Here is a 19836-nt window from a genome sequence, read left to right as displayed (position 1 = left end):
CTATGTTCATCAGTGATATTGGCCTGTAGTTTTCTTTCTTTGTGACATCTTTGTCTGGTTTTGGTATCAGGGTGATGGTGGCCTCGTAGAATGAGTTTGGGAGTGTTCCTCCCTCTGCAGTATTTTGGAAGAGTTTGAGAAGGATAGGTGTTAGCTCTTCTCTAAATGTTTGATAGAATTCGCCTGTGAAGCCATCTGGTCCTGGGCTTTTGTTTGTTGGAAGATTTTTAATCACAGTTTCAATTTCAGTGCTTGTGATTGGTCTGTTCATATTTTCTATTTCTTCCTGGTTCAGTCTCGGCAGGTTGTGCATTTCTAAGAATCTGTCCATTTCTTCCAGGTTGTCCATTTTATTGGCATAGAGTTGCTTGTAGTAATCTCTCATGATCGTTTGTATTTCTGCAGTGTCAGTGCTTACTTCTCCTTTTTCATTTCTAATTCTATTGATTTGAGTCTTCTCCCTTTTTCTCTTGATGAGTCTGGCTAATGGTTTATCAATTTTGTTTATCTTCTCAAAGAACCAGCTTTTAGTTTCATTGATTTTTGCTATTGTTTCCTTCATTTCTTTTTCATTTATTTCTGATCTGATCTTTATGATTTCTTTCCTTCTGCTAGCTTTGGGGTTTTTTTGTTCTTCTTTCTCTAATTGCTTCAGGTGCAAGGTTAGGTTGTTTATTCGAGATGTTTCCTGTTTCTTGAGGTAGGCTTGTATTGCTATAAACTTCCCTCTTAGCACTGCTTTTGCTGTGTCCCATAGGTTTTGGGTCGTCGTGTCTCCATTGTCATTTGTTTCTAGGTATTTTTTGATTTCCCCTTTGATTTCTTCAGTGATCACTTCGTTATTAAGTAGTGTATTGTGTAGCCTCCATGTGTTTGTATTTTTTACAGATCTTTTCCTGTAATTGATATCTAGTCTCATAGCGTTGTGGTCGGAAAAGATACTTGATACGATTTCAATTTTCTTAAATTTACCAAGGCTTGATTTGTGACCCAAGATATGATCTATCCTGGAGAATGTTCCATGAGCACTTGAGAAAAATGTGTATTCTGTTGTTTTTGGGTGGAATGTCCTATAAATATCAATTAAGTCCATCTTGTTTAATGTATCATTTAAAGCTTGTGTTTCCTTATTTATTTTCATTTTGGATGATCTGTCCATTGGTGAACGTGGGGTGTTCAAGTCCCCTACTATGATTGTGTTGCTGTCGATTTCCCCTTTTATGGCTGTTAGCATTTGCCTTATGTATTGAGGTGCTCCTATGTTGGGTGCATAAATATTTACAATTGTTATACCTTCCTCTTGGATCGATCCCTTGATCATTATATAGTGTCCTTCTTTGTCTCTTGTAATAGTCTTTATTTTAAAGTCTATTTTGTCTGATATGAGAATTGCTACTCCAGCTTTCTTTTGATTTCCATTTGCATGGAATATCTTTTTCCATCCCCTCACTTTCAGTCTGTATGTGTCTCTAGGTCTGAAGTGGGTCTCTTGTAGACAGCATATATATGGGTCTTGTTTTTGTATCCATTTAGCCAGTCTGTGTCTTTTGGTGGGAGCATTTAATCCATTTACATTTAAGGTAATTATCGATATGTATGTTCCTATTCCCATTTTCTTAAATGTTTTGGGTTTGTTATTGTAGGTGTTTTCCTTCTCTTGTGTTTCTTGCCTAGAGAAGTTCCTTTAGCATTTGTTGTAAAGCTGGTTTGGTGGTGCTGAACTCTCTCAGCTTTTGCTTGTCTGTAAAGGTTTTAATTTCTCCAAATCTGAATGAGATCCTTGCTGGGTAGATTAATCTTGGTTGTAGGTTTTTCTCCTTCATCACTTTAAGTATATCCTGCCACTCCCTTCTGGCTTGCAGAGTTTCTGCTGAAAGATCAGCTGTTAACCTTATGGGGATTCCCTTGTGTGTTATTTGTTGTTTTTCCCTTGCTGCTTTTAATATGTTTTCTTTATATTTAATTTTTGACAGTTTGATTAATATGTGTCTTGGCGTGTTTCTCCTTGGATTTATCCTGTATGGGACTCTCTGTGCTTCCAGGACTTGATTAACTATTTCCTTTCCCATATTAGGGAAGTTTTCAACTATAATCTCTTCAAATATTTTCTCAGTCCCTTTCTTTTTCTCTTCTTCTTCTGGGACCCCTATAATTCGAATGTTGGTGCGTTTAATGTTGTCCCAGAGGTCTCTGAGACTGTCCTCAGTTCTTTTCATTCTTTTTTCTTTATCCTGCTCTGCAGTAGTTATTTCCACCATTTTATCTTCCAGGTCACTTATCCGTTCTTCTGCCTCAGTTATTCTGCTATTGATCCCATCTAGAGTATTTTTAATTTCATTTATTGTGTTTTTCATCATTGCTTGGTTCCTCTTTAGTTCTTCTACGTCCTTGTTAAATGTTTCTTGCATTTTGTCTGTTCTATTTCCAAGATTTTGGATCATCCTTACTATCATTATTCTGAATTCTTTTTCAGGTAGACTACCTATTTCCTCTTCATTTGTTAGGTCTGGTGTGTTTTGACCCTGCTCCTTCATCTGCTGTGTGTTTTTCTGTCGTCTCATTTTGCTTATCTTACTGTGTTTGGGGTCTCCTTTTCACAGGCTGCAGGTTTGTAGTTCCCGTTGTTTTTGGTATCTGTCTCCAGTGGCTAAGGTTGGTTCAGTGGGTTGTGTAGGCTTCCTGGTGGAGGGAACTAGTGCCTGTGTTCTGGTGGATGAGGCTGGATCTTGTCTTTCTGGTGGGCACGTCCACGTCTGGTGGTGTATTTTGGGGTGTCTGTGGCCTTATTATGATTTTAGGCAGCCTCTCTGCTAATGGTTGGGGCTGTGTTCCTGTTTTGCTAGTTGTTTGGCATAGGGTGTCCAGCACTGTAGCTTGCTGGTCATTGAGTGAAGCTGGGTCTTGATGTTGAGATGGAGATCTCTGAGAGATTTTCGCCGTTTGGTATTACGTGGAGCTGGGAGGTCTCTTGTGGACCAGTGTCCTGAAGTTGGCTCTCCCACCTCAGAGGCACAGCCCTGATGCCTGGCTGGAGCACCAAGAGCCTTTCATCCACACGGCTCAGAGTAAAAGGGAGAAAAAATAGAAAGAAAGAAAGAAAGAGGATAAAATATAGTGAAGTAAAATAAAGCTATTATAAAGCAAAGCTATACAGACAAAATCTCACCCAGAAGCATATACATATACACTCACAAAAAAAGGAAAAGGGGAAAAATTAATATAGCCTGCTTCCAAAGTCCACCTCCTGAATTTGGGATGATTCGTTGTCTATTCAGGTATTCAACAGATGCAGGCACATCAAGTTGTTTGTGGAGTTTGAATCCGCTGCTTCTGAGGCTGCTGGGAGAGATTTCCCTTTCTCTTCTTTGTTCGCACAGCTCCCAGGGTTCAGCTTTGGATTTGGACCCGCCTCTGCGTGTAGGTCGCCTGAGGGCGTCTGTTCCCTGCCCAGACAGAACGGGGTTAATGGAGCAGCTGCTTCGGGGGCTCTGGGTCACTCAGGCCGGGGGAAGGGAGGGATACGGATGCGGGGCGAGCCTGCGGCGGCAGAGGCCGGCGTGACGTTGCACCAGCCCAAGGCACGCCGTGCGTTCTCCTGGGGAAGTTGTCCCCGGATCACGGGAGCCTGGCGGTGGCGGGCTGCACAGGCTTGGCGGTGGCGGGCTGCACAGGCTCCCGGGAGGGGCGGTGTGGAGAGTGACCTGTGCTCGCACACAGGCTTCTTGGTGGCGGCAGCAGCAGCCTTAGCGTCTCATGCCCGTCTCTGGGGTCCGCGCTGATCGCCGCGGCTCGCGCCCGTCTCTGGAGCTCATTTAGGCGGTGCTCTGAATCCCCTCTCCTTGCGCGCCGCGAAACAAAGAGGCAAGAAAAAGTCTCTTGCCTCTTCGGCAGCTGCAGACTTTTTCCCGGACTCCCTCCCAGCCAGCTGTGGTGCACTAGCCCCTTCAGGCTGTGTTCACGCCGCCAACCCCAGTCCTCTCCCTGCGAACCGACCGAAGCCCGAGCCTCAGCTCCCAGCCCCTGCCCGCCCAGGCGGGTGAGCAGACAAGCCTCTCGGGCTGGTGAGTGCTTGTCGGCGCCGATCCTCTGTGCGGGAGTCTCTCCGCTTTGCCCTCCGCATCCCTGTGGCTGCGCTCTCCTCCGTGGCTCCGAAGCTTCCCTCCTCCGCCACCCGCCGTCTCTGCCCGCGAAGGGGTTTCCTAGTGTGTGGAAACCTTTCCTCCTTCACAGCTCCCTCCCACAGGTGCAGGTCCCGTCCCTATTCTTTTGTCTCTGTTATTTCTTTTTTCTTTTGCCCTACCCGAGTACGTGGGGAGTTTCTTGCCTTTTGGGAGGTCTGACATTTTCTGCCAGCGTTCAGTGGGTGTTCTGTAGGAGCAGTTCCACGTGTAGATGTATTTCTAATGTATCTGTGGGAAGGAAGGTGATCTCCGCGTCTTACTCTTCCGCCATCTTCTTCCGGTCCGGGGCTGCTTTTTAACTTTAGAACATTTGCTGGGTTCTAGCCCAGCAAAGCATCATTAATGAAAGGATGTGATGCATCTGGAGTGGAGGCAGCAGCATCCAAAGCAGCCACGGCCACTTCCTGCCATCCACTTCCTGCCGTCCACTTCCTGCCACCCACCTCCTGCTGTCCACTCTCTGCCGTCCACCTCCTGCCATCCACTTCCTGCCATCCACTTCCTGCTGTCCACCATGAGTGAAGGAAGCCTGAGGGCTGAGCAGCAACCAGGACCCGCCTGAGAGTTGCTACTCTCTCAAGCTAGAGGATGCTCAGGCCAGGGGCCGGGCCTCCAGTGACACAGTGCTCGCCAGGTCCCAGGAGGGCAAAGGACCTACCTTTCCCATCATAGGAGCTGCTGAGGAGGATGGAGGGGCCACCCTGGAGGCACAAGGCCTCACAGCGGGGAGAGTAAAGGGGAGAAGCCAAAGAAAGGAGGCAGTTTGAGTCTCAGAGCCCCATCCTCCTGGGGAAGGGGAGTCATACTGAACTTCTCACAAAGGCCTCCCATGATGGGTGCTCTTCTGAGGAATTTCCTTCTTTTCTATTAAGTCCAGGGTCTGGAGCTGCTCCCACAGCTCTGGTCTTCTTTCTACCAAAGCCAGATAACAAAGAAAATGGGGCCTCCTCAGAGACCCAAATGCTTCTTCCACAAGATTTGATTTGACTCAGTTGCATGGCCCCCAAGGAGAGAGAGAGGCAAGGCGAGTTTTTCCCATCATGTAGGTGAAAGTGCTTTGAAAGCAGTTTACAAATATAAGGTGTGATTATAATAAAAAATTAATCTATGCCAAAGGGACACATAGCACATAGGCACAGAGAAGACTCTGAGCCACATGCGTTGACAGAGGCAAGACAGCCAAGCATCCCCTTTCCACTTCACTTCCCCCTCCATGCCTCCTCCTCCCGTAGCTGAGGGCATTGGGCAAAGACTGCCTTCCCCCTCCTGATGCCCAGCCCCTGGCAAGGCGCGGACATCTGTCCCAGGCCAGCTCAGAAAGAAGCAAAGGCATTTTAAGCTGCCTCTGTAATTGCCCCAAGTAAATCCAGCCCCAACCCCTCCCACTGCCTTTCATCACCTGTGGTGCCTGGCCTGGCCTAGCCCCTCATTCCCGACACTTCTATTCATTGCTTCTCTGACTGAAGCTCTCCCACGCCACCCCCTCCACCTCTTCACCTGCTTTTCCAGGCATTAAGGAGCCAAGATGGGGAGCTGTATTAGCCAGGGTTACTCCAGAGAAACAGAACCAATACGATATGTTTACATAGAGAAAGATTTATTTGAAGGACTTGGCTCATGCAATTATGGAGGACTTAATTAATAATAGACTAGGAGGAGTCTGTTTGGCTGCCATAACAGAATACCATAGACTGGCTGGCTTATAAACAACAGAAATTTCTCACAGCTCTGGAGGCTGCGAAGTCCAAGATCAAGGTGTCGGCAGATTCAGTGTCTGGCGAGAGCCCACTTCCTGGTTCATAAATGGCCATCCTCTTGCTGGGACCATACATGGCAGAAAGAGGGCAAGGGAGCTCTCTGGGGTCCTTTTTGTAAGGGCACTAATCCCATTCATGAGGGCTCCACCCTCATGACCTAATCACCTTCCAAAGGCCCCCACCCCCAAATGCCATCACATTGGGGGTTAGGGTTCAACATGTGAATTTTGGGGGGGACACAAACATTCAGTGTCTAGTGTGGAGGCTGGCATGTCCAAAATCTACAGGGTAGGCCAGCAGGCTGGAGACCCAGGGAAGAGCCACGTTGCAGTTCAAGTCCAAAGGCAGCTGCTGCAGAATTCCCTCTTGCTCAGGGGAGGTCAATCTTTTGTTCTACCCAGGCTTTCACCTAATTAGATGAGGTCCACCTACATTATGGAGGGCAATTCGCTTTACTCAAAGCCCATCCATTTAAATATTAATGTCATCCAAAAATACCCTCATGGAAATATCCAGAATGATTTTTGACCACCTATCTGGGCACTGTGGCCCAGACAAGTTCACACATAAAACTAAGCATTGTAAGAGCCAAAGTGAAGGACACAGAACTTGCCTTTCTTTCAGTCTGTTGGAATCTAGGGAAGGAAAGATATCCCAGGCAGGAGTTAGGGACTGTGCTGGGGCAGGTGGGCCTTGGGAGCTCTCAAAGCACAGTGCCTGGGGCTCCCTGCTCTGCTATATGTGAGGCTGTCCTCACCAAGCTGATGCCCCTTTCCACCCACAGGTATCGGGTAAGCTGATGCCCCTTTCCATGCACAGGTATCGGGTATAGGTACCCCCTTACACCACCAAACTCTTCAACCAACATATCATAAGAGCCTGCCCTGGGGCAAGCTCTGTGCCAGGCACAGAGGGACCAACGTGACTAGGAGTTTCTCATTGCTTCGCACAGTAGCAGGAGGCTGGGCACTTCTCTTTCTGAACCAAGGGACTCTTTGTTTCCTCCCTTCACTCCCCAGAGGAAATAACTGATGCCATTTCTGTTCTACTGCACAGAAGACTCTGCAGCTCAGAGAGGCACAGAGCGTGGGCCCTGGTCACACAGTAGGGAGGTGGAGAGAACATCCATTCCCTTCCCACGCAGGCTCCTCCACAGGCCGTGACCTTCAGAGATTCCTCTGGTTTAAAGCAAATGCCCCATCAATAGCCCCGGAACTCCGCCACCCCGTCTGTCTGAAAGGGTATATTTTTTCAAATAAGTAATTCCTGTATGCAATAAAAAGATACACTATCTTCTGAGTGAAATATAAAGAGTTCACAGCAGCTGTCGCCCCAGTTTGCATTTTTCACTGCACCTGATGGGAAGGACAGATAAAGATAATGGGATTTTTTTTCTTTTTTATTTCACCTCCCTCTCTCTCTGGAAGGTGGAAGTGTAACAAATTGGATTGTGAGTGTGTCTGTCCTTTGTGCTTAGAGCCTGAAGCAGGGCACGGGGCTGCGGGCAGAGCTTCGAGGGAGGTCAGAGCCAGCAATTTTCCCTAGATGCCTTGCATATGAATACCTGGGTCACCTTTCCTACCTAGGTCACCTTTCTTCCTTCCCACCACCCACCCCCTGCCTCTTGAACTCTTCTTTGACACAGCACAGCGTGGCACACCACCCTGGAGTGCCACCAGAGCCTCCGCGTTATTCCATATTCAAGAATATCCAGTAAGCTCTAGCTTAACCTCTCTTAAATCGAGTAGCAGAGCACAGTCTGCTTTTTCCTTTAGCTCTCCGGACTTCCCTGAATAGCGACAACTAGCCGGTGCATAGCTCTTTACAGTTTACAACGACCCAAGGCTTTGAAAGCAGACAGCACCGTTCAATTTAGGAATTTCTTCTTTTAAGCACCACGTTTCCTACTTCGATTATTTTATATTTTAGAACTTGCTCTCACCATAAAATTATACCTTTTTTAAATAAACCATATTTAGGTGGTCCCCCCCTCCCATTCCTGACTCAGTTTCCCGGCTGTTTGCAGTGACACTGATTCTGTCCCGGCTCTTCTCTGATGCCGCTCCCGCACTTGGGAGCGGCAGGGTGCCGAGGGTGTCTGGGCTCTCTGTCTCCTTGGGGCTCACCTGCCGACAGGTGTGCGGCGGTAGAGTCGTGTCTCCTCCTCCAGACTTCTGCTCGGGACCGTGGTTTGGGAGGTCAAGAGGACCCCGTGCAGGCTGGTGAGACTCTGCTCAGCGCCCCACGGGCAGGAATGGTGGCCCGGGGTGGGAGGCAGACAGCTGGCTCTGAAATTGGTTCCTTGTGGATCAGGAGGGTTGACTCGGCCAGTTCTAACCAGCCTGGTGGGCGCCTCCTTCCCCCCTCACCCCTCCAGGTCAGTCCCTCCTAAAGCTTCCTTTGATGGGTCTAAGGAGAGATGCTAATAGAAAGACTGGACTGGGGGCGGGGCGGGCAGGGGTTGGTTGCTGCAGAGCTTTAAGTGTCCTCAGCCTGGAGTGAGATGCTATACTTGTGTGTGTGTGTGCGTGCATGTGTGCATATGTGTGTGTACGCACGCATGTGTGTGCCCGTGCACCCACCTGCATATGCACACACCACGAGGGTCAGAGCTGGTGAGACGCCGTGCTCCCCAGGGAGGGTTTGCCTCTCCGAGTGGCACCTACTGGTGGGTAGGGGACCATCCAGGAGCCAGACCAGCAATGTGCTGGGTGCCAGTGTCTCCTTCCAGGGTTGGCCTGCAGATAAACCCCTCCCTCCTCTACACCCTAGCTTCCCACTGTTCCCCCAGACACCTGACAAACTTGGGGGCACACCATGGTGCTCCCACCTGCTCTTTCCCGAGAATCTCCAGGTACCATCCTATCTCCTGAGCATCCCTGAAATCTATGCCCCCGCCCCCTTCTGCCTTGGCCAAGGGCAGCCGTCTTTGGCGGGGCTCCCCGTCCCCTTCTCATCCACCTCCGTCTCTGTGGTTCTCAGCTCGACCCCAGATGCCTTAGCATGGTATTCCAGGCCTTTCTGAACTCAGTTCCTGACTTGTATGTGCCTCGCCAGCCTCTCCTTTCCATGGCCTCCCACAAGGACTCATCCACGCGGATCCCTGGAAGCGTCACAGAAGTGGCACCTTTGGACCAGAACGCCTCCCCTCCCCCACATACCCTCCTCGGCCTCTCCCTCTTCTGGCTCTGATCACCGGGCCTGTGAGCCTTTGTTCTCCTGCACAGCCTTCTACACAGAGAGCACTTCAGGGGCCAGGGCTTTTATTAAGTTTCCTTGTTTAACTGTCTGATGTCCCACTGGCACAGTGCCTGGCACACAGTGGACGCTCACAGTTTTGAGCGAGTGAAGATGGAGCTCTAAGACTTTCTGGATCTGGATTTTCAACATGTGTCCTAATCCAGGGGGAGGCAGATGTCCTGGTCCAGCGTGGGCATGGTGAGGAGTCACTCTGTCTCAGGATTCACTGGGACCATCACTGAGCTCACATCATTTGGTGCCTTGAGGCATTTTCCAGTCTCTCACTGTGCCCCATGGGCAGGCAAAGCTGTCTGGGTGGCTGGGCATTCATCCGGAGGACAATGGCCATTGGCCCAGCTGTCACATTGCCCCTCGGCTGTTCTAACAGGATCACCTGGTACATAGCAAGGTGTGGACACAAACGAGAGATATATTTTTAGCGCTGTTTTTATAGGCAAGACAGAAGAAGCCTGTTTGGTGAAGAGAATGCTGAATTTGGGATGAAGAGACCTAGATTCTATTGACTTTCATTACTGTTATTAAAACTAAGCATATGTGGAATATGCAGCAGTACCCAGAGCACAAAATTAGCTGTGCCCTCGCTCAGGGGCCTCATGACCTGACCAGCCGCCCACACTGGTAAGGGCACCAGATCTGAAGGTGGCAGGCCTGCCTCGCCCTCAACTGGTCCACCCTGCCCTTAGGGTTCTTGACCACTAGGTAGGGATGAGGGTTCATGAAGCCAGCTATGCAGTTTGGGGCGTGGACTCTTCCCGGGACAGACAGAAGCCAGCAGCTTTGGTCTTTGACCTTGGCGTTCCTGGTACCAGCTTGAGCTCCACTGCTGATACCTCTGTCCAAAGGAGGCCATGAAGTAGCACAAGAGCACTCCAGAAAGGTGAGCCCACTCTGCTATTCTGATTTTCTTGAGACATTCCATGATGAGTCTGGGAAAATAGAGGCCCTGGCTGGTCTGGATGAAGGGTTTCAGGAAAGAAAGGAAAAGGGGTAACAGAGAAGTGAAGTGTGTTCAGGCCACAGGTAACCTCAAGGACCCCGAGCAGAGAAGAGTGAGATTTAGGGACAGGTTTCCACGTTAGCACACTTAAATCACTCGATGCCAGGGAATCCCTGCCCTGATGTTGCATTCTGGGTCAGCTGGGCAGGCTACCCATGGCCTTGCTTCTTTCCTGCACGTCCCAGCTGCCAACACCAGGCTCCCATCTATCTGGGGTTCATTCATCAGGACTGGTTTGGGGATGGGACAGAGAATTTCACTTTTTTACCTTTCCGATATTTCAGGAAAAAAGCACTTAGCAATTTTCCTGTAGAAGAGGTAACCAAAATAACAGGCTTGAGAGATCTAAAAGCTAAGTATTCTCCAGCTCGCTATCTTCATATTGGTATTTGGAGGACCAGTCTTAACTTTTTGAGATAATTGCCAAAACGACACTAGTTGATGCCTCCCTGCTGCCTGCTGGCATCCCATCAGAGGCAGGGGCTGGGCTCGAAGGACCGTAGGACTGGGACACCAGAATGCCTCTTCTTGCAGTCCCTGAATGTGTGACTAAGCACTGACATCAGTGAACAGCAGGCTTCCTGCTGCCCTTGACCATCCTGCTGCCCATGGTGTATCATCACTGGTCACAAGGCTCAGCCAGTGGGGAAAGCGTGCGACGCCCCCATCAGCACAACTTGATTTTGTGGAGGGGGAAGTGCTATGTCCCACTGGGATTCCTGGAGCTCAGAGTATGCACTTGAGGGGAGGCAACTACCCGCCAGCATCCCAGTGTGGCCACAGCCCAGGTTCCAGTCTGGCCATCACTGCCCCTCCTCCATGCTCCCGACACTTGGGTGGCTCACGCACGTGGTGGGCACCACGCGACAGAGCTCTGAGTTGTGATGACCTCCGAGTTGTGATGACCTCCAGGTCTGTCTTCTCAACCTGTTTCTTTAATTTCCCAGTCGTAAAATTGGAAGAATGAGTGATAATCACTTCAGAGAGCTTTCACTTCTGGCAGTGGACGTGCCCAGTTGAGGTTCTGGAGTTCAGCTCTTCCTTTGTCCCAGGTTCTAACAGCGCGGCTCACATTTCACCTCTCACTGTAGCTCACTGTCTGCCCACCATGGAGCGGCAACACACAGGTAGAAAATCCTTTCACTGCTTGGAGAATAAGCCACCGTTACTCGCTCACTTACTCTTTCCCTTCTTTCGTCTAGTCACTCTTTCACTTATGTATTATTCATGTAATAAATACTCATCAGGCACTTACTGTGTCCCAGGTGCTGGGCTAGCCCTGCTGGTAGGCATCTGGCAGCATCATTTTTGTACTCCTAAGGACAAGCCATCATTCCTTGACTGCCCTGGGGGGAGCATGGCCACACTCTGTCCTGTTTTTTTCGGTTGGGGACAGAGATGGCAGACTGACCTTCATCTGCTTACATAATTACTGGACATGATTCAGAGTCAGGGCTGCTGAGTAGGGCTGCACAGGCTGTGCACTGCACAACTTCAGGCCAGTTGTGGAACAAGGAAGTCCTGTCTCTTGCTCCCGAATTAGTCACCAGCTGTCACTGCTCAGTCCACCAGGCCGTATGGCTTGTTCAGATCCCCCTGAGAGGTGCTACAATGCCATCAGCAAGGGTGCCAGTGCAGGTGATAAACCAGAAAGCCCCCACGGCCTCTGCAGTGAAGGAGACTCCTCTTCCCTTGCACCTGGCCAGTAGACTTTGTGTCCAGAGCTCAGGCCCTGCTCCTCCTCTGGCCCCCAGGTGGGGAATGCAGAACACTGCCTGCCTCCTGTACCCTCACCCATGCAGCCTCTGACTTAATGGGCCTGGCACTATTCACCAGGGAAGCAGGGAGGCCCACAAGGCTTTATCTTTCAGGACCCGCTGTGCGACTGGGACAAAACATGCCACTGCCATATCCTTGGCCCAGGCTGGTCTTCACCAGAGTCCCTCTGTACCACATAATTCACTATCTCACCAGCTGGGAGATACTCTGCTTATTTTGCCCTAGCCACGCAAAAAACATGCACCCATACCTACCTGCATAAAATTTAAAACAAAAACAAAAATCACAACAAACAACATGACAACAACAAACAACACTGCTGACCAGTTGCCCTCGTGGGGCGTCTCCCCTTTTGTCTACCACCTTACCTGCCCCGAGGCCCTCACCTCCATAATCATTCCGGCTGTGCCATCAACAGCACTAAGCGATGGGTAATCCCCAGAGACCTCTCAAGGCTCTTCCGCTCCGGCGAACACGCATGGCATCCTCGTGTTTTCATTCCTGGGACAGCCCGACGCTACAAGAAGCTCTCAACCAAGCAGGAGACAAGCCCAGGAGCCGGAGGCAGGGACTTGGATATTAGGAGCATCTCTGCTCCCCCTAAGGGCAGGCAGCTCCCTTCCTGGGTCTGATTTTCATCTGTAGCACTGGTCATGCCAAGTGCACAAGGCAGGAAGGAATCAGTCCTGGACCCCCAGCTCAGCCTTGACAGGAGGGGAACAGAGGGAGGGAGGACAATATGTGTGTCTGCGAGCTGTAGGAAAAATCCAAGGCAGGGGTCAGACAAGGACTGCGGGTAACTCACTCCAGCCCCCAACCACATGCCGCTATACCCGGTGCTCTTGCCTGTTGCAGAGTTTCGGCATCTGTGAGGCGTTGAATGGGGTAGTGGCTGCCTGGAAACGAGATTCCTGGCTTCCTGGCAGGAACACATGTTGTATTTGCATTGAAAAGGCCATTTTTCCTTTCTGGTGTGTGCGTGTGAACGTGTGTGCATGTGTAGATGTGTACGTGCCCGTGCACGAGAGCTGGCCTGTGTCTGGCATGCACCTGGGTCTCCATGTGCAAACAATTCAGGACTGGAATGTACGTGCCTCCATCTCCACGTGATTTGTACCACGTGTGGCGATGAGGATTTGGTAGATGAGAAACAGTCTCCTGTTTTCCCATGTGGGATCTGTCAGCAAGCCCGCGTGTTATAGGTATCTGCGCCCGTGAGGAGAACACGGGATGTAAGCGTATACCTATGGCATCAGATAATTAGGTGTTGGATACATCACCAAGAGGCTGTTATCCCCATGAACTTTGTGGGCACGAGGCTGTTCTTGGGCATGAGAATAGGTTTTGCTGGTCCCTCCACACACCTTTACTCAGTCCCCCGGCCAAGGGTGGCCCACCTGCCAGCTTTCGGGTACGGGATGCACCCCTAGAACAGTAACGGGGTGCACAGTGACCGAATTTGCAGCCTTGGTCTCATTAGCTCCAAGACCTTACAATTAAGCAAAGAGTACGTGACGGTGATGACACCACCTTGCATTTGCTTAGTACTTTCTTAAGTGCCTTCACCTGCCTTTTCATTCAGCTAATAAGCATAGACTTCTTGCAGATGTGGCCACTGCTGGGAACAGGTGGGCCACGGGGGTGACGTTATTCCTACTTCTGTCACATAGTTTGTTGGGATGAGAGCCAGAACTGGAATTCAGGGCCCCCCTGTGCTGAGAGCTTCCGCACCCCTCCTCTGGGAGTGTCTGCTAGCACCTGTCTGTCCGCGGATGCACCCCTGAGAAGGTGCCACGTACGTGCCTGCACAGGGGTCCTCAGGATCCCACGGGAGGGCCCTGAGGACCTCTCTGAGATGCGACTGCTCTCCCTACAGAGTGGCGACAAGGAAGCGGGGCGAGGATGATCCTGCAGGATGAAGACATCACCACCAAGATTGAGAACGACTGGAAGAGACTGAACACCCTGGCGCATTACCAGGTGAGGTGACCGTGGAGTGGAGAGGGGCTGGCGAACTGGGCAGCCAGGTCCCTGGGAGTCTCAGTCCTTGAATAGCAGGGCTGCCCTGAGGCTCTTACCAGGCCCTAAATCCACTTCTTCACCAGCACTGCATGTGCCCTTAGCGACCCAGGGAAAACATGGCCCCCAGCCAGGAAACCCTGACCTCCTTGGAGATAGGTTGCCGGGTGCGTGCTTCCCGCAGGGCATAGGCACAGACCCTGTGGTACCCGGAGTTTAAGGCTTAGTGCTCCCCCAGGGAAGCATCAAGACAGAGGGTGCTGGTGAGAAGCTCTTGCCAGAGGTGCTCCAAGAGTGAACCCCAACACAGACTACGATTCTGTATTCAGATCTGTGGTGCTGCGTCCAAGGAAAGCTGACAGCCTCCTTGGTCCCCTGATTCTTGGTGAGGCACTGATTGCCCCTGAGGACCACGTTCATCCTGGCTTGTCCTGATTTCCTGGGGTGGCAGAGTTTCTGTGCCCAGGCCCTTACCTGCCTTTTCCCGGTAGGTGCCAGATGGTTCTGTGGTGGCTTTAGTGTCCAAGCAGGTGACAGCCTACAATGCAGTGAACAACTCCACCGTCTCCAGGACCTCGGCAAGTAAATACGGTGAGTTCATTGAATCATTCTGGGGAGGAGAGGATGCCCTGAGCAGCTGTTGTCATTGCTGGCAGCACTGCTGGAAGGCAGTGGATGCCCGGGATGGGGCACGAGGGTGAGGAGTGGGGGGGAGGGGGCAGTCAGGCAGGCTGGCCACCAGAGAGGAACTCTGGCCTGGAAAGGAGGCTCCTGGTTCCAGGCAGGGGCTCTGATACAGGAGCAGGACCTTCATCCTCAAAAACAAGAAGAAAGTCTAACCTTCCTGAGCATCCTACAGTCTCTAAGATGCTTTCACGTTTGTGATAACTCGTTATCAAACGTCAGGTTCATAATAATCAGTGAATTAAATAATTATTATTTCCCCCTATTATGCAGATTAGCAAATTATAACTCAGATGCACAGAGGCTAGATGACATGTAAAGGACACACGCTATGAAGCAGTTGAGGGAAGGTACAGACCCAGGTCTCTGCTCCTCGGGGTGGGGAAAAGGGCGCCGGATGTGGGCTGGAAGCCTGGAGTGCCTTCTTACCAGCAAAACGGGGACTGCAAAAACCACCAACTTCATGGGATGGTTCTGGAAAATAAATAGAAGACACCATAGAACGGTGCCCACACACAGTGGGGCTGCCTCTTCTTTTCCTGCTCAACACTGATCTCACCACACCTCACGTTTCAGCAAATAAGTGGGAGGAATTGGTCCAGGCGAGAGGGGCGGATGAAGGTACACAAGTGACAGGGCGGTCACTCAGCTGGTCAACCGTCATTTGGGGAGACAGGCTCCCTGCTCTTTCACTGGTACTTAACTGGCTGCACAGAACACATCCTGAGACTTGAGAGCTCTTACAAGGAAAGTATAAAAAAGGACAAGCTTATATTTTTACAAATTGAATAACAAGGGCTGGGGAGATGCAAGTGCAGGAGGGAGGGGAATCTGAGTGGGTGGAGTAGCCACAGAGAGTTTCCCGGAGGCGGTGGGAGAGCGTCCCAGATTCAGGAATGGACGGAAGCGAGGCAAGGTGACAGCACCTGCAAATGCAGGAAGGATCGGAGTTGGCCTTGGCTGGAGCCGAGGTGTGTCGTGAGTAATGGGCCAGAAGACTGGGTGGCCTTACCCACGTGGGGTCCTTGCATTGGCAGAAAACATGATCCGGTACACGGGCAGCCCTGACAGCCTCCGCTCACGCACACCCATGATCACCCCTGACCTGGAGAGTGGCGTCAAGATGTGGCACCTGGTGAAGAACCACGAGCACGGGGACCAGAAGGAGGGTGACCGGGGGAGCAAGATGGTGTCTGAAATCTATCTGACACGACTGCTGGCCACTAAGGTATGGGACTTCAGACAGGGTGTGGGGCACCTGTGGGTTATGGGATGGGCCTGCCTCACCTCACAGAAATGCCAGAGCTGGCAAATACCTAGCATCTCTGCCGGTGCCCCCTCTCTCATCCATTCATGCAGGCCCTGCTGATCAGAGCCGGTCTCTTTCCCAGCACAGAGCCTCAGAATCCTTCTCAACCCAGTGCTGCAGCCAACCCCACCCATACATCCGTGCTGGCATGCCGTCAGAAGTTTTGATTCCGTCCCTTCTCTTGGCCTTGCTCAAATAGAGAGACACTAACCACGTGTATTCATAGTCTTCTGCCACGCCTTGTGGAAGAATGACTATTTCTCTGGGGTGTCGTGATGGAAATTGGGGCTCCATCAGTGACTTTCCAGGCGCCGTTTCTAATCCTGGTTCTGGGGACATCCAGCACGGATCCAGTATGGGTGGGGTTGGCTGCAGCACTGGGTTGAGAAGGATTCTGAGGCTCTGTGCTGGGAAAGAGACCAGCACTGATCAGCAGCGTGTGCATGAATGGATGGGAGAGGGGGCACCAGCAGAGATGCTAGGTATTTGCCAGCTCTGGCATTTCTCTGAGGTGAGGCAGTCCCATCCCAGTTGGTCCCTCACTCCTGAGACTGGCCTCGGCTCTGCTCTCTGCAGAGGCAAATGAGTAACTGTGCCTTAGCCGGCGTGAATAATGCCTCAACAGAACCAGCAGATTGTGTTTGTCTGCTCTGACCGAGTGAGTTGTTCATTAGCATTTGTGAAAAGTGCTAAAATAACACCATCAAAGGGTGTTAAACCAAACCGAGTTGTTGGCAGAGGAAGGCTTCCTTAGGTCCAGTTATCGGTGTTATGTCTATTTTCCACGTGCCGGGGACATGTAAAGCTGCTCGAGACAGATGCAGGCGGGCAGGGGGAGGGTGCAGATTTCACATGTGCACTTGCAGGCTTTCACCCAAGCAGGCGTGGCTGTGCGCTGTCCTCCCCTCCGCCCGCCATCTGGGAGGCCAGTCGATCTCAAAACCCAGCCTCAGAGCTCACGGGGCAGGCGAGCTGTGCCTGAACTTGTGCCCTCCTCTGCAGGGCACACTGCAGAAGTTTGTGGACGACCTCTTCGAGACCATCTTCAGCACGGCGCACCGCGGCTCTGCCCTGCCCCTGGCGATCAAGTACATGTTTGACTTCCTGGATGAGCAGGCGGACAAGCACGGCATCCACGACCCGCACGTCCGCCACACCTGGAAGAGCAACTGGTGAGCGAGGGGCGAGCAGAGGATGAATCAGGAGAGGCCAGCCTGGAGTCCATGAGCTCAGGCGGGCCTCAGGCCTTGGAGACGGGGCAAGGGGCCGTGGTCCACCTTCCCAGCAGGGACTGTGCGCAGGCGCTCTCTCGGGGCCTCCATCTCCTCCCCGATTATGTGTGTGCTCACTTCCTCTCTCCCTTCCCTCTAGTTGAATCATCCTTCTTTCCTATCAGTCAGTCAGTAAGCAAACATTTAACCAACTAAATGAGCAAAAATGAACATGCCAGATGTGGCAGCCAGGTGGCTCTCACATCCAGGTCCCTCCCCTGTGCCTGACACTATGTTAGACCCTGAGGCTTCTGCCCTCCGTAGGCTGACAGTCACGGGTAAGAGACAGGAGGGCAGCTGTTCGGACAGAGAGGCACATGCGACAATAGGGGATGCATGTGTGCAGCTGGATTGTAGAGGGGCAGCATCTCACAGCGACTCTTAAGTGGAGTTTGAAGCACATCTAGGAGTCACCTAGGTGAACGAGGAGTGTTTCTGTTCTATTCAAGAAGTGGTCGTCCCTTTCCACAAACCCCCTTCCCAAACTCCCTTTGGGGAAGGGACCGTCCCATAACTACTGTGTCTTTGAGATGAGGGGATCCTCTAAGTCCTAAATGACCCTCTAGGTGTCTCACCATGGTCCCCTCTCTCCTTTAGCATATATCATCCTTTCCCTTCATTTGTGTGTCAGTTGTGTTTCAGTTTGAGACTGCAAGGTCAGACATCAGTATTCAGCTCTTGTGATGGAAGCTTACTCAAAGCTGGGACTCAATAAATATTGATGAAGATGCAGGGCCAAGATGGTCTCTACTTGAGAGTTCTACCTGGGATAAAGCTGCCTTATATTTGGTCCCTTCAGTTCCAGAATCCCCTCCCAGTAGTTTTACACGGTCCCTGTCCTGGGGTGCTCTTCCCCAGAACATTCTTCCAAAGCAGCACGAGCCTGCTGCCCAGCACCCACCAACTGCTAGGACTGACATGGTACTAGGGCTCAGCCAGGTGCCCTGACAACCAGCCCCAAGCCCCAAACCAAAACCTAGATTTAGGCAGAAGTCAGCCTGTGGCACTGAAACGTTATTTAATGTAGGATGCTCTGGCTTCTCCTTTCACCTGAAGCATAGTGCATCGCTACTAAAATTGGGAAATCAGGCAGGTACAGAGCTTTGGGCCATAGAACTGAAGAGTAGGGTTTGCTCCCACAGTAGTTCTGGGTAAGAGAAGATCTTGCATCGTGGAGTTCTTGCAATCTTTCTGAAATAAGACTCTTAGACTCTGGATTCCCCATCTAGTACAGTACACTGGGTGAAGGCTGTTCTTTCCTCTGAAAGGCCTGCAGGTCTTGTCCCTCCCAGTGCCTGCCTCTAGGTAAGACTGCATTGCATTCTGCCCATCTTTTTAGCATGACTCTGCAGAGCTGTTCCAAGGGCATGCCCCTGATCTACCCAGTCTGCTTCTCTCTGCCACCAAGTCTTCCTACTTACCACCCCAGCTGAATGCCTGCAGCCTTCAGAATTCAAGGAATGCCCTGCCCAGACCTTATCCAGATGCTGGGAGAGCTGGTATTTCCAAAACATCCCCCCTTGCTCTTGTAGCCCTTTACAAGTACATCCCCCTGAAATGGTGTCTAAACCATTTGTTTTCAGCTCATACCTCCCGCTGGGTTAAGGTACGGGCACCTCCAACAATGAGATGCCATAAAGTCCTTGGAGGGAGGGCAGAACCTTCCTTCCTGCCAGCTCTTACAAGTGCCAGGTGTTATCGTAACGAGCTCCAGTGTCAGTGAAGGAAAGCCCGGGCAGTAGACAGCGGTACCAGCTCGCAGGTCCTCTCACCAGAGGATACACTCCCCCGACCCTGATCATGGCCACCTGGGCAAGACGAAGTTAGTCCAGGAATTATGAAGTCTGCATACTGACTTACTTAGAGTTAATTGTCCCTGATTGAAAAGAGATTGTTTCTTTATTCCTAGCCAAAGTTGTTAACTCACCCTCTCCGCTACTCCCTTCCTCCACATTCCTCTGCCTTTTCTCTTTTCAATAAACCTCCTGCTCATTTAGCCTGAGTGGCTGCAATCAACCAGAGATTAGCGCCACCACTAATGTTAATAATATGCTAATATTTCATCAGGCAGGAGCTGCTGTGGTTTCCCTGTTTGATTTGCCTGTCAGCACAACTGGCTGAAGGAAGGGGAATGTTGGGGAGAAACAACCGTGCAGCAAATATGGGCTCCCAGAGTCTCTTTCCAGGTGGGGCTTCTGGAAACGGGAAGATGCAGACCGGAGACTTCATCAGCTGGGCAGCCGGGAGTCCTTCATCCGGGGCTCTGAGCCCAGCTCTCATGGTCTCCCCTGGGCAGTTGCAGTGACCCTGACTTTCCCCTGAGTGTCAGAACTTTCGGTTCCGTCCCTTTGTTTCCTCTTCTGGATTTCCCAGGATGAAACAAGTGCCACTTACCATTGTTAGACCTCGGTGCTGCCTGCACGGCACACTTTGTGGGAACTTACTTACTTAATAAATACTTGTTGACTGACTGGCAGTCTTGAATATGAGGCCTTACTGTATTTTAGCATTTGTTGTATGTACGTGCTGGCTGCTGGGAGATACAACAAATATAGAAATCTTGTTCTTGCTGGATTGA

General features: G+C 51.0%; 1 protein-coding gene and 1 long non-coding RNA gene across 20 annotated transcripts in view; one reads left to right on the top strand and one right to left on the bottom strand.

Moving 5' to 3' along the window:
• PLXNA4 (plexin A4) overlaps positions 1–19836 on the top strand; it is a 447622-nt gene that overhangs the window by 416785 nt on the left and 11001 nt on the right. For all 3 annotated transcript variants that reach the window (XM_061198737.1, XM_061198736.1, XM_061198735.1), the window contains exons 26-29: positions 13852–13955; positions 14486–14585; positions 15716–15906; positions 16990–17159. In XM_061198737.1, coding sequence (XP_061054720.1) covers positions 13852–13955; positions 14486–14585; positions 15716–15906; positions 16990–17159 — 565 coding nt within the window. The remainder of the gene's footprint in view (positions 1–13851; positions 13956–14485; positions 14586–15715; positions 15907–16989; positions 17160–19836) is intronic.
• LOC133096891 (uncharacterized) overlaps positions 9185–19836 on the bottom strand; it is a 401345-nt gene continuing 390693 nt past the window's right edge. For 13 of the 17 annotated variants that reach the window (XR_009701879.1, XR_009701876.1, XR_009701890.1 and 10 more), the window contains 4 exons: positions 15108–15152; positions 14469–14604; positions 12362–12894; positions 9185–9572 (listed from right to left, as the gene is read on the bottom strand). This is a non-coding gene — a long non-coding RNA (uncharacterized LOC133096891). Of the gene's footprint in view, positions 9573–10466; positions 11340–12361; positions 12895–14468; positions 14605–15036; positions 15153–19836 lie in introns of those variants that run through there. The other 4 variants (XR_009701887.1, XR_009701888.1, XR_009701884.1 and 1 more) reach the window with 4 other exon arrangements.

The sequence above is a fragment of the Eubalaena glacialis genome, chromosome 8, assembly GCF_028564815.1.
Source record: "Eubalaena glacialis isolate mEubGla1 chromosome 8, mEubGla1.1.hap2.+ XY, whole genome shotgun sequence".
Classification (NCBI taxonomy): domain Eukaryota; kingdom Metazoa; phylum Chordata; class Mammalia; order Artiodactyla; family Balaenidae; genus Eubalaena; species Eubalaena glacialis.
Note: the sequence above shows the minus strand (reverse complement) of the source record. Positions and strands in the feature narration are given on the sequence as shown.